General features: G+C 51.6%; 1 protein-coding gene across 1 annotated transcript in view; it reads right to left on the bottom strand.

Moving 5' to 3' along the window:
• Nucleotides 1–1,068: 1,068 nt before the first annotated feature.
• Nucleotides 1,069–12,885, bottom strand: part of Gsg1l (GSG1 like) — a 201,939-nt gene continuing 190,122 nt past the window's right edge. Inside the window, exons 6-7 of the mRNA XM_005064445.4 lie at nucleotides 12,144–12,214; nucleotides 1,069–4,127 (exon numbers count right to left, since the gene is read on the bottom strand). Of these exons, the coding sequence (XP_005064502.1) occupies nucleotides 4,030–4,127; nucleotides 12,144–12,214 (169 nt within the window). The 3' untranslated portion in view covers nucleotides 1,069–4,029. The remainder of the gene's footprint in view (nucleotides 4,128–12,143; nucleotides 12,215–12,885) is intronic.

Here is a 12,885-nt window from a genome sequence, read left to right as displayed (position 1 = left end):
CTCCCCACAAGCCCCCACCTGGCCCTCCTCACTCTTGTGGCTTTCTTGTTGGAATTGCACAGGTAAGCTCCTGCAGTGGTATGTTTCTCTGTCTTGTTTCCCCGTGGCAGCACCGTGTGCAGCTGTGTTCCGTGTGTTGATCCATTTTCAGATGGGGCCAGCTACCAGTCTAAGGCAGGGCAGGATTCGCACCCAGGCCTGTCTGAGTACACATCAGGATGATCTGTGCAGCCCTCACTTCCTCCCTCACAGCAGCAGCTCCTGCCAGCCTCGTCCTCAGGCCTGGCGGCAAAGGCCCATGAATCAAGCTGACATTTCCATTACCTGGGAGATGAGTATGTGACCTGGTCGGTGTACTGTGGCAGAGGTGGGGTGGGGTGGCGACCACTCATCAAGACCACAAGCCAGGGAAGAAGTGGCGGCTAAGGCCTGCCCGTCAGCTTTGGCCAGGGAAAGACTGCCATGGGTCCCTCTGCACATGGAGAGAGGAGGTGACAGATATGTGAGGACATCAGGAAGCCTGCAGGCTCCAAGGAGACCGATAAGGAGAGGCCTTAGTGTGTATATGGGGTTGTGTTGTGTACCCAGACCTGTGCGTGGATGCTGAGCATAACATCTGGAAACTGTCAGCCTGGCCAAGGTCAGCTACTGAAGCTCTGTGTCCAGATGTGGTCCAGACTTGGGAAGGGTAACAGGTATCCACCAGCTCAGGATGCGGAGCGAGGATGCCCATTCAGACTAGCCCTCTGCTTCCCTTCCTGGACTCTTAAGTGGTTTGTGGCCCCTCCCAGGTTTCAGACCAGGTGGCATATCCTGGTTGTGGCATATCCAGGAAGGATACTCTGGTGTTTACTCCCAGCAAGAAGACAGCCCTTAAGGTGGCTGTGAGACATCACTAACCTGTAATTGCTTCCTCTTATCTAGCCATCAGCCTTCCCATTGTAATGGAAGACAGCTGGGTTCCAGCTGCTTCCCAGGAGGACCCAAAGCCTCATGGCCCTATGTTTGTCCTCCCTGCCTTCCCTTCTGGCAATGGCCCCCATTCCAATCACTCAGACATACACAGACCACTTGCATGATTATTTATTTAGTATTTTTCTTTAAGCCAACTCTTTACTGAAATGCCTATTGTGGTTCATTCTAAGCCTCAGCACTTGAATCTGGAACGTGGACACGCCCATACAGTTTTCTAATACACAATCACATAGACACGGCTATTAAAATAGATGACAGATTTGCAACTAAAATCATTTCCTAGGCCTCCTGGGGCTCGTGACCAACTTCACAAGGCTCCTGGATGACCATCAAGACCTACAAGGTTCCTTGTGGTGGTCCCAGACTCCAGACCTATGAACTTGCTCAGGCCCCATCACCATGGCTCCCACTTGCACAAGGCCAATGCTGAAGTTCCCCATGCTGGCCTTCTGGGACCTTCATAACTATGTAGGCCTCTGCCCAGGCCAACTTTGTCTCCCCCACCCCTCCCTACCCACCATGTGAATGCAAGGTGGCAGAGAGGTGCTCTCAAGAGTGACTGAGCACAGGCATGCATGTACACAAGCGTGGGGTTCATGCTTTGCCTCCAGATGCCCAGCCTGACACAGGGCAGAGACCTGAATCTTATCTCCTTTTTCCTGTCTCCCCCTACTCTCATGCCAGTCCCTCCTCTTGGCCCCTGAGTTGGCCACCTGGCCTCCACAAGCACTCTCCTCTCACTCAGGGCCCTGCAAAGACATGGTAGTCCTGCCTTACCCCTCTGCTCCAGCCCAGAGCTGGGATGACTTCCTAGACTACACATCTTGGTCAGTATCACTCTGCCCAAAGCACCCAGCTGTTCCCAGGATAAACTATGGGTCCCTTGTGAAGCTTTAAGTCCTCTCTCCTACCTGGTTCCATCCTCACAGCCCTCCTTTTCCCCCAACCCTTGCCATTTGGACCATGTGAAAGCCTTTTCACGCCCTGCTCTTCCCTCCACAGCCTGACACCAGCAAGGTGGCTTGGGTGTCATTTCCTTGATCAGCTGTCCTTCGGGTGGTCTCCAACAGGCACTGCCTCAGCCCCATGGCCCCAACTGTCCTCCATATGATGGCAGGGTGCTCTCCGTGATCCAGTCTCTGCCCCCTGTGCTCACAGGCACCAGTCTGTGTCACCCTCCAGCAGCTGTAAGAGGTAGATAGAATGAAGACTCCCACCTGCAGGATAAGGCCGCTGGGGCTGAGGAGACAGGATCTGATGCTAGGCAGTCTGACTCGAGGGCAGGTACCACACCCAGCATGTATACACTGAACTGCCATCTCCCAGTTCATCACTTGTCTGCTTCTCTGGAAGCTTCGGTGTCCTGTCTCAAGGGCCTACCACAGTGTGTGGCACACAGTAGAGGCACAATAGAAGACACCTTTATGCAGACCGATGTGCGGCTTGATAGCTGGATAATGAAGATGGCTGATGCATTGGTGGATAATTGACAGAAGGAATGACAATGACAGATGGATAATGGATAAGTGAATCATGGTGAATGGCTGGCTAATTGAGGACAGATAGATGGATGATGTATTCATGGTTAATGGATGGATAGCCGGATAGATGCTGGATGGGTGGGTAGGATGGATGGTTGGATAGGTGATGAGTGGCTACATGTTGCTAAATGGATGGATGAGTAGATGGATCAATCATGAATGTATGGTGGATAGGATGGATGTTGGCTAAATGGATTATGATACATGGATGGGTGGTGTGTAAATGATGGATGGTGGGTGAGTGGATGATGAACCGAAGGATCATGATTGGATGAGTTGGGTGGATAGGTGAGTGGGTGGTTGGGTAGATGATAGTGGGTGAATACTGTCTAATGGGTGGGTGGGTGAATGAAGGAGAAGACCACATTCTGCCTCTCTCTGCCAATCTCTAGAAGTCCTCCAGGGTAGGATGAGGCCTCTCGGGAGACTTAACTGGGAGTGAGTCTAGTTTAAATGCACTCTCCCATAAGTCAGGTTTAATCTCAAGCAAGAAACTTCCCTCTCTGGATCCTTCACTCTCCCATAAGTCAGGTTTAATCTCAAGCAAGAAACTTCCCTCTCTGGATCCTTCACTCTCCCATAAGTCAGGTTTAATCTCAAGCAAGAAACTTTCCTCTCTGGATCCTTCACTCTCCCATAAGTCAGGTTTAATCTCAAGCAAGAAACTTCCCTCTCTGGACCCCAAGCTCTCATGATCAAGTCAGGAATTATTCCCCCCACCCACCCAGGGCAGCTGAGAGGTTTTATGTAAAGTGGCTCTAGACACAGGGTAAAGGGTCCCCAGTGGTGTCACACTGCTGAGGTTCCCAGTCAAACATGCTCCCTCCAGCTCCTGGCCTGCTCCTCCTGCCATGCTTGGGACCATGACTGCTCTAACTACCTGTCTCCATCCTGACTACCCCAGACCAGGCTGGGCTCTGGCTGGCCTCTAGCTCATCAGTGGATGGATGATTGGCCCTAACCTCAGTGCCCAGGCTCACAACTCCAGGGCAGGATAATGATGGGGGAGGCAGCCCACACATAGCAAGAGAAAAGGTTCAACAAGCATTTATTGGGCCCCTGCTGTATGACTCCCACTGAGGCAGACACTGCCTCTCCTTCAATAAGTCCTGCTCCTTGTCCTCACAGGGCCCTGCCCCTCTGTGCACCTTCAATAAGTCCTGCTCCTTGTCCTCACAGGGCCCTGCCCCTCTGTGCACCTTCTTGGCTTTGTGTCTGACTGTGGGTGTCCAGCATTCAGTGGTCAATGCCCATGTCCTTCCTGGCTTCCCAGCTGGGTGGGGCTCTAAGTGTGGTGGTGGCCGCTGTCTCCAAGTCTCTGTGCAGCCTGGACAGTTCCTCGGGCCTGCCTGACCCATCTCTGGGGTCCCAAAACCCAGGCAGCGGTGGCAGTATAGGCCTGGTGTCTCCATGACAGGAGAGCTGAGTCCACAGCACACAGACCAGGCTTCCATGTCCTGTGGGAGGGGTCGTGCCAGTGATGGCGGGAAGGCAGGGGCTGGCTTGGGTCACATCACACCCAGTGCCCCAGGACCCAGCACTGGCGATTCAGCTCTGCTGCCTCATGAGCTGAGCTCCGTGGCCAGGAGTCTCCCATGTGCGGCTGGTGCCCTGCAAGAGACAAGGCAGATGTTGCTGACGGTGGTCTGCTTCCACCCTTGCCACCTTGACCTCTGGCCCAGCCCCAGCCTCCACCTGCTCCCATCAAGCCCCCACGCTGCACTGTCCGTCCACACCATCCACTGACTCACCAGCGCGGAACCCCACCAGGCTTGCTGCGAGCCACCAACCAACCCAGCGGTGTCCCACCAGCCCACTCAGCCACACAATCCAAGCGTGCCTCTCCCCCACCAGCCCTCTGCAGGTCATTGTCCCCTCCCACTCCACTGCACACCTACAGCCCTCTTCTCACACTTACATCTACCTGTAATCTAGGCGCTAACCCTTGTGCCCACCAGCACACCCGCCGACATCTGCCATCTTGTGTGCCCTTGGCCATGTGTGTGTCCATAGGCTCGACAGTGCATATCAGACTGACCTTCCATTCCTACCAGCTGGTGACTTCCTTCAACCTTCCCTTCAGCCCTTCCTCCAGCAGACTCATTGAGTCCCCCCTTCCCATTTACCACCCAGCCAGCCATCCCAGCCCCTAACTCTGCCATCTCCCAGCTTTCCATCCAGCATCATAGCCAGGCTCCTCATGGGCCTGGAGGTATCAGGAGTGGGTAACTCCACACCCCTAGATTTTATGCCACACTCCAATAGTGAGTATGAATCGGGAAGCCCAAGTCGACCCTGACTACATTGTCCCCACCCAACACCTGCCACTGCCCTGCTTTTAGAGACCTGACAAGCTGAAGGATGTAAGACCCCTCCCTATCCCACACTCTCCTTTCTGTGCCAGATTAGGTTTTGGATCTAACCATGGTCCCTCAGAGGCTTCTTTAAGATGTCTCTGATATGCCCAAGCCATCCCTGTCACTCATTGAGAACCGCCGCCAAGTGTCCAAGAACCTCCTGTCCAGTGGAGTCCTCCAGACCAGGTTCAAACTGGTCCTTTATGGGGAGCCTGCCTTGACATCCTCCCCCACCTGTCAGACAAAAATGCTGTCCCCGTATATCTAAAAGGGGGCAGAGGCCCAGCACGGATCAGCAGCAGGGTCAGTGAGGCAGCCATATGGAGCTAGACAGGTCGGTGCTTTCTGACTCCAAGCATCCCATCAACAGTCACTGTGCTGCCCATCCTGAGCTCCAGAGCATGCAGGCATCCTTGAGGGTCAGATGGCTCCTGGAGAGAACCGGAACTTGCATACCTCTCAGGACAGAAAGCTCATGGCCCCTCTACCCCATGCATTGGGCTTTAAGAGATGCTCTCCCGATGCAGAAGCAAGGAGGGGCATGAGGTGGCTGTCATTCTGTTCTTGTGGCTTTTCTCCCCTTCTGTTTTTAATATTCCTTAATGTTAGTGTTTTGTACATTTTGCTGTATTTTTAAAGGAGTGAAAAACATTTTGCAAACATTCTGGAATCATTTGGCCTTGGGGGAGGAACATTTGTTTTGGCCCCAGCTACCAAAACAGTTGCAGTCTTTGGATGAGCTTGTTGCCAACATAAAGGTGTTTGGGCTTTTTATTTGTTTGTTTGTTTGTTTTTTGGTTTTCCTCTCTCTCTCTTTTAATGAGAAGCAAATATTTGGTGCATAGAAATGTTTGGCTGTTTTTCTAAATGAGTATTTAGAAATGACTGTAGCTGCTCTCACAGGAGCTAGCAGGCAGAACTGCCAGTGGGAACGGAGAAAGTGGTGTGTGGTTTAGGAAGAACAGGCAGAGCCCACCTCATTCCTAGAGATGAAATGAGGCTTTCTCACTCCTCGCTCTGTGTGGCCACACCTCCACGGTCTGGGGCTCCCCTCCTTCTCTCACCTTCCAGAAGGTGCTCAAGGCCCAGAGCCATTGGTGTTGTGTCTCAAAGCCCTCCCCTCCTCCCCTCCTCCCCTCCTCCCCTCCTCCCATCCTCCCGTCCTCCCCTCCTCCCCTCCTCCCTTCCTTCCTTCTCTCCTGGTTCCTTTTCTTTGAGGCCATCATCAGCCAGAAAGGCCTCGGGCTGGGATTTGGGAATCCCAGCTCAGCACTGCTTCCAGACCCCAGACCATGTCACAAGTGAAAGCAGGCTGCTGCACTCTAACCAGCCTTACCACAGGAAATCTGGGTTCAGATCTTCCAGAAGGTTCAGAGACACTGAAATTTCTGACCTCAAAATAAGCTGCTTCTGTAAGGTGTTTTGTCACAGAAATGGAAACCTAACATGTCCTTCCTTTCACTCTGCACCACTCTCCATGGATACCAGGTAGTAGCAGCCATTCCCAGAACGTGCAACTGGATTTTACAATAGTTCCAGATTCTACTGCAATTTGTTTACTGCCCCGTTGGAGGGCAGGGACAGATCATTTCAGGCAGAATTAACAAGGTATAAAACAGATTCTTGGCAGACTGGAAAGCTTTTAGGAGGTGTGAGTGTCCAGCAATCTTGTCACTAGGGGAAGGCAAACAACACAGCAACAGAGAGAAGGGTGACTGACCCCACTCATCCCATCTCTAAGGCTTTAGGAGTCTGTCATAAGTCATGGCATCATACTTCAGAAGCATGGATTCCACACATCTCAAACCAAGGAAGTGACTCTCCAGGGTCATGTATAGTTTCTTCTGTTTGCTTGGCTTCTGAGACATAGTGAGACACTATGTCACCCAGACTGGGGCTACCCTGTGCTGCAGTAACCTGTGTCTTAATGAGAGTCCCAAAGTGCTTCTCATCAACAGACTAGAATACTACTGCCTTAGACCAAACATCAGACAAATAGAGAAGCATCGGCTTTGAATAGTTTAGAGTGGTTGGGTCTGTGACTTGGGCCAAGTGACAGTCCCTAGAGTCAGTGCCTTCACTGCAAGATAGAATGCTTCTGACATCACAGGGACCTACTGTGTGGATACACTGAACTACCACTGTGGTATGGCAGTGGGATCCCGTGCTGGCAATATCAACACTCTGGAGGCGAGAGAGTGGAAAAGGGCAAGTTAGCAAGGGGATCAAGAAAGGAGTAACCCACCGACAAGAGGGAAGAGGCTCCTGGGGAGCGCTGTGTTCCCCATGGCCTGGCAGGGAGGGGCCTAGCCCCAGAACTGGGAAGATGAAGTCAGGCTCATGTCTCATGAAGACGGATGGAGGAGACTGGCCCTAGAAGCAACAGTTTCCACCTTCAAGTTGCTAAGTAGCCCAGCCTGTGACCAAGGCAGACTGCTGCAGGCAGGAACCGCTCTGAACTGGGTCTGTGGCCAGTGGGCCCCACTGGCACAGGTAAACTGTTTGAAATGCTGACATATGGTGGCGGCAGACCCACACACCTGCCATCCCAGTCCCCGTGGTGGAGGCAGGAAGATCGCAAATTTGAGGCCAGCCTGGGCTAACATAGTGAGATTCTGCCTCAAACCAAAATGCAGAAGCCCATCTTAGCCCAGATCAGTCTTTATCCAACTCTCCACCCCATGTGATACCGCTGGGACCCCTGACCTCCAGATGGCAGGGTCTCAGATGTCCTCAGGCTGCACGCCCATCTGTGCCCAGCAAACTGGCCTTGATTTTTATTTTGAAAATATGGTCTGGTCTGCCTCCATTTTAATAACGGAAGAAACTCTGGACATGTTATATTGAATTTGATTTTGATCTAATCAAAATGCCAAGTTGCTCTGGGCCCACAAAAAGTCTCCCTTAAAATTTGCTCTGCTGTTCTGAGGGCAGCTGTAGCCAAAGTCCACCTAGACTGAGTTCCCACAAGCTGCCTGTGTGCTCAGAGAGCAACAAGCTCTGGCAGAGCCCTGCCTCGCAGACACACCTGGCAAATCAAAAGCCTGTCCCAGGCATCGGACTTGACAGGAGCCATGAGCTGCAAACCCCAATTGTCCCAGAGGATGATGCAGATACCCAGGTCAGGTGGCAGCATCGCTTCTATCAAATGTCACACCGGATGTGCTCCTGAGCTAGCTGGTGGCAATGCAAAGCCCCAAAGGCAGGTTTCAAAGATAGCCTCTCCCCAGGAGGAAAAAAAACTGTGGCAGATTCTATATCATAGAAGGACTGGAAGGCAAAGAGCAACTTTTTTTTTTTTAACAAGACAGGGTTTCTCTGTATTGTTTTGGAGGCTATCGGTCCAGCCTGGCCTCGAACTCACAGAGATCCGCCTGCCTCTGCCTCCCGAGTGCTGGGATTAAAGGCGTGCGGCACCACCGCCTGGCTCAAGAGCAAGTTTTGCAGTAGTTAGGAGAAGTGGAAGAACGTTTATATAACTCTTTGTGCCAGAGTATCTGCTCCGGGAGGGAGAGGTGGGAGACACACAGAGGTGCAAAGGCAATGACTGAGCACCGACTGTATGCTACTCACTGATCTGGGCACTCGGGCTATAGACACAGACAAGATGGACAAGGTGTTTATCAGAGAGATGCAAGAAATGGGAGCCACGTGCGTAATAAAACGCTAAGTCAGGGAGGGACAAATGCTGGAAAGAAAGGCAGGGGACGGAAGGGCAGCTGGAAAAGTAGTCCACAGAGCAAGAGACAAAGTGGGCCACACAGTGCTTTAGAGAGAGAGCACGGGGTTCGAGTACCAAGGTCCCAAGATGTAAAATAGCTTAGCACGGTGCAGCTGCTGCCTGACGCGGCCGAGGGAAGGGAAGAGGAAGGTGGTGAGGTTGGGGCCCTGGGGCATGCGCTGGAGCCCGCAGCGAGCAGAATGTCTACATGCCAGGCCGGATGTCTTCATCTCAGACTGGATAAAGTGAGGTCTCTGCTCAGCAAAGTTGCCTGATAATTCTTCCTTCTTCCGTCCTCTGGATCAGCCATCAAAGAGCTAGCAGGCAGGAGCTTTGCAGAGCGCACACAGCAAGTGTTTAATAATGTGGCTCCCTGACACCCTCCTCCCCCATGCCTCCTGCCGGCAAGCTGTCCCCGGCAGGATCTGAGCAGCTGCTTCATGAGGAAATATTGCAAAACTCGCCCAGGCGGTTCCAAAATATTTTCTGGGCAGCAACCCCACAGCCGCTAAGAGGCCGGGTTCTGGGGACCGGCTGCTTCTCTAGGCTGTCAGCGCTCTACTCTTACAGGGACCCCATCCTCAGGACCCAGCCTGAGGAGACGGGGCCACACAGACAGTTCCTCCCCACCAATGAGCCTGCATCCCCTCTGATACTGCCTATATATGATGCTGGGTAAGCCCAGTCTTTTGGTTTGCTGAGACAGGGCCTCACTATGCCATCCAGGCTAGCCTCGAACTTAGGATTTTTCTGTCTTGGTCTATAAATACTGTGATGATGGGAATGTTCCACCATGCCTGACCAGAGCTATTTTTAGCCTCCCCGGGATTCTTTATCTTATGTGTTGGTATTGAATTGACTCAGTGAGTGAGAGAGGTCATCCTCTCTAGCCCCTGCTCTGTGCCCTGGATAATATGCCCACACTCTGATGTGGGACACCAGCAGGAACCCCACTGTGGCTCCTGATGCACTATGCAGTCACACTATGGGCCTTGCTGTCCTACCAGCATGAAAACTTGTTGAGGTCCCCCAGTTGACCTTGCGTGTCTCTCTGCCTCTGGGGCTCACAGAAGCCCATGAGTCATGAATGAATGAGTAGGTGAATAAATCAGAGAGTAAATGAATGACAGAGTAAAGGAACAAGTGGACGCCTTTCCTGCATCATAGAAACAGCCTCTTCAGATAAATTGATTCCTTCATTGCTCTGACATGGGTATCCATCCTCTGTACCCTGGTGGTCTCCAGAATGTCCAGGAGTGCAGCCATCTCTAACTTCCCTGACTTAAGATGCATGGACAGAGATGCTCGGGTACTGAGGCTCTTTTCTCCCCTGAAACCAGAGTAGAGGAGGCCTTCCATACTCGCTCCTCAGAGGGCACAGCTCCCTGCACCTGCCCTTCACACAGATGATCTTGTAGTTCCTCAGTGCTAGCTACCCAGTTCCCTCCTATAGGCCTGTGATCTCCTTCTATGCAGCTTCTCCCTCAAAGATACCACCCATCCACTGGTGGGGGATGTCCTTCTGTATACATGTTTCTCTTATTGATGAATGAACACTGTTTGGCCAATGAGGCAGGAAGATAGGCAGGACTAGGAGTAGAGGAGAATTCTGGGAAAGGTAGGCATGGAGAGCCCACCAGAAAGAGTCATCATATAGTCGACAAAGGAGAAACAGGTCCAGACCCTTCCCCAGTAAGCCAAGACCATGTGGAAATACATGGATTTATAGATATGGGTTAATAATTAAGACAGAGCTAGCAATAAGAAGCCCTAGCCATTGGCCAATTGTTTAATAATCAATATAAGTCTTTGTATGCTTATTTGGGGCCAAAGCAGCTGTGGGACCTGGTGGGCAAGAAGAACCTCCAGCAGCACTCCCCACGCCCGCCACAGCACTCTGACTCAACACCTGCAAAGCCTCCAGTCTTCTTGCCAAACTCTTCCATTGACTGTCGCACACACCTTTGAAGGCTCCTACAGAAGTTCTGTGCAACCCCAAGGCTCCTCCCTCCATGCCGTGTGTGATCATAGAGGCACACCTGCAAAGTGCCAACTAGCTAGTTCATGGTTCCACACTCTGGCAACCCCCTCCAGTGACCTGTAGAACTCTTGTTACAGCTGGGGCAGTAGCAGACCTGTGTCATTGCCTTGATGTTCTCTTTAGAACCAATGGGTTTCCTCTTTCTTGAGTCCCATCCCCATTCCAACTTGTGATGTCTGGATCCCCTAAACAAAACAGTTCTGTGGATGCAGTCTTGTTATTGTCACTGTGAATGTGTGTGTGCGCACGTGTGTGTGAATATGTGTGAATGTAGGTATATGAGTTTGCGTGTGAGTGTGCGAATGTAAGAGAATGTGAATGTATGTATGTGAGTATGTGTGTGTGAAAGAGAGAGGCAGTGTGTGTGTGGGGGTGTCAGGGTCTGGTCCCAGAGAAGCTCAGTCTGAACCACTCTGACAATGCCATCAAAAAGTTCTCAAATCCATGCTTCTCTGTGGCCACATTCAGACCACTACCGTGTCACCTAAGAAAAGGGGACTTAGCAGCCTCCAAGCTGGCCTTCCTTCAGCTAGCACTATCCTCTACATCTGACCCTGAGCTCACTGCAGAGGCATGTGTATGGAGAGAGAAGCGGGAGACTAAGAAAGGTCAACAGAGACCTCCATCAGACGAGAAAGACAGTGGATCCAACAAAAGATAGATGAAAGATCAATAGAAACAGATAGATGATAGATAGATGATAAATAGAAACATAGATGATAGATAGATGAAAGATAAATAGAAAGAAGATAAATGATGATAGATTGATAAATACGATAGATAGATAGATAGATGATAGACAGATAAATGATAGATAGATAGATAGATAGATAGATAGATAGATAGATAGATAGATAGATAGGCAGATAAATGATAGACAGACAGACAGGCAGGCAGGCAGCGGTTAAGGGTAAAGGACTTGGGCTTTCTACTCAGCTCCCAGCACTCCTGGCCTTCCAGCACGGTGACTCAGGTACAGATGAAATGCCCTAGGGCATCTCAAAAGATCTAGGAGTCATATGCTGACTAGCAAGGCTGTGTGACCTGGATGGAACAAGTTACTCTACCTCTCTGTGGTTTAATTTGCTAAGCTTCCTCCAGTGGTAGTTAGGGGTTGGCAGGGTCATGAGGTGAGGCCTGAAAAGCGCCCATGTGGAGGTGGAATGGCAGAGAAAAGTAGCTCACTGAGATGTAAGTGCCTCGCCTGCCACCTTCAGTGGCTTGTTCTATTCCAGTGATGGCTGAAGCTGACACTTGTTCTTATGGCCGCCCTGCATCCTTCTTGCTATGTCCATCCATATAAAACAGATGAGATGAATGCACTTGAAGCCCCCAAGCAAATCTGTCCCCTCCCTTCCTCTGCAGATCCCACCCAGGGCTAATCTCAAAGGCCAGTGGTGAAGTCAGGCCAGGCCTGGAGCTGCCAGCCCCAGCTTAGTCTGTGGTGTGTGTCTAGGGGAAGATGCTGGGGCAGAGGTCCCAGCCCAGTCAGCCCAGCAAACACTTACGGGTAGGGTATCTCTCGTGGCGGCAGGCGAGGCGGAAGTCTTCCTCTTCACTCACATCCCCCTTCTCAATCCTGGAAAAAAAAACAAAAGCTGGAATGAGAGGGCAGGCAGAGCTGGGGGCACCCAAGACCCGAGGAGCACGGTGCCCACTTTCAACACAGCTTTCCACCTGTGCCCACAGACCTTTACCCAGGCCCTGAGGGATGGGTGCCACGTTCCCACTTATGGGTAAGAAACTGAGGCATTCAGGGGACAACTGAGACACAAAGCAATGGCTGAGCATCCACAAGGCCAGGGTTTACACACACACAGACACACACACACACACACACTACACACAGACATAGACACTCACACACAGACATAGACACACACACACATGCGCACAGAGGGGAAAGAGGGTAGGAAGGGGGAGGGAGGGAGGAGGGAGGGAGGGAGGGAAGGAGGGAGGGAGGACGCACACTACACGCATACATAAGTAAAATAAAGTCGTCAGTAGGTTGGTTGTTGTCAGCCCTGGCTGAGCTCAGTGTGTCTCAACTTGGCTATTGCTGGAAGTTACCCATTAGGAGTTTTAAACCCCATGTGGGCTAGCCTTACACTTTCTCCTCATTTCCTCCCTCACTGCTTCCTTTCTCATACTGTGCCAGGTCCTGGGCTCTAGTTCTCTAAACAACTACAGAGGCGCATTAGTGGTTGGCATTACAAACATAGCAGAGACCACCTTGTGATGGCTGCTATC

Source organism: Mesocricetus auratus, unplaced genomic scaffold (assembly GCF_017639785.1).
Source record: "Mesocricetus auratus isolate SY011 unplaced genomic scaffold, BCM_Maur_2.0 Super-Scaffold_4256, whole genome shotgun sequence".
NCBI lineage: Eukaryota > Metazoa > Chordata > Mammalia > Rodentia > Cricetidae > Mesocricetus > Mesocricetus auratus.
Note: the sequence above shows the minus strand (reverse complement) of the source record. Positions and strands in the feature narration are given on the sequence as shown.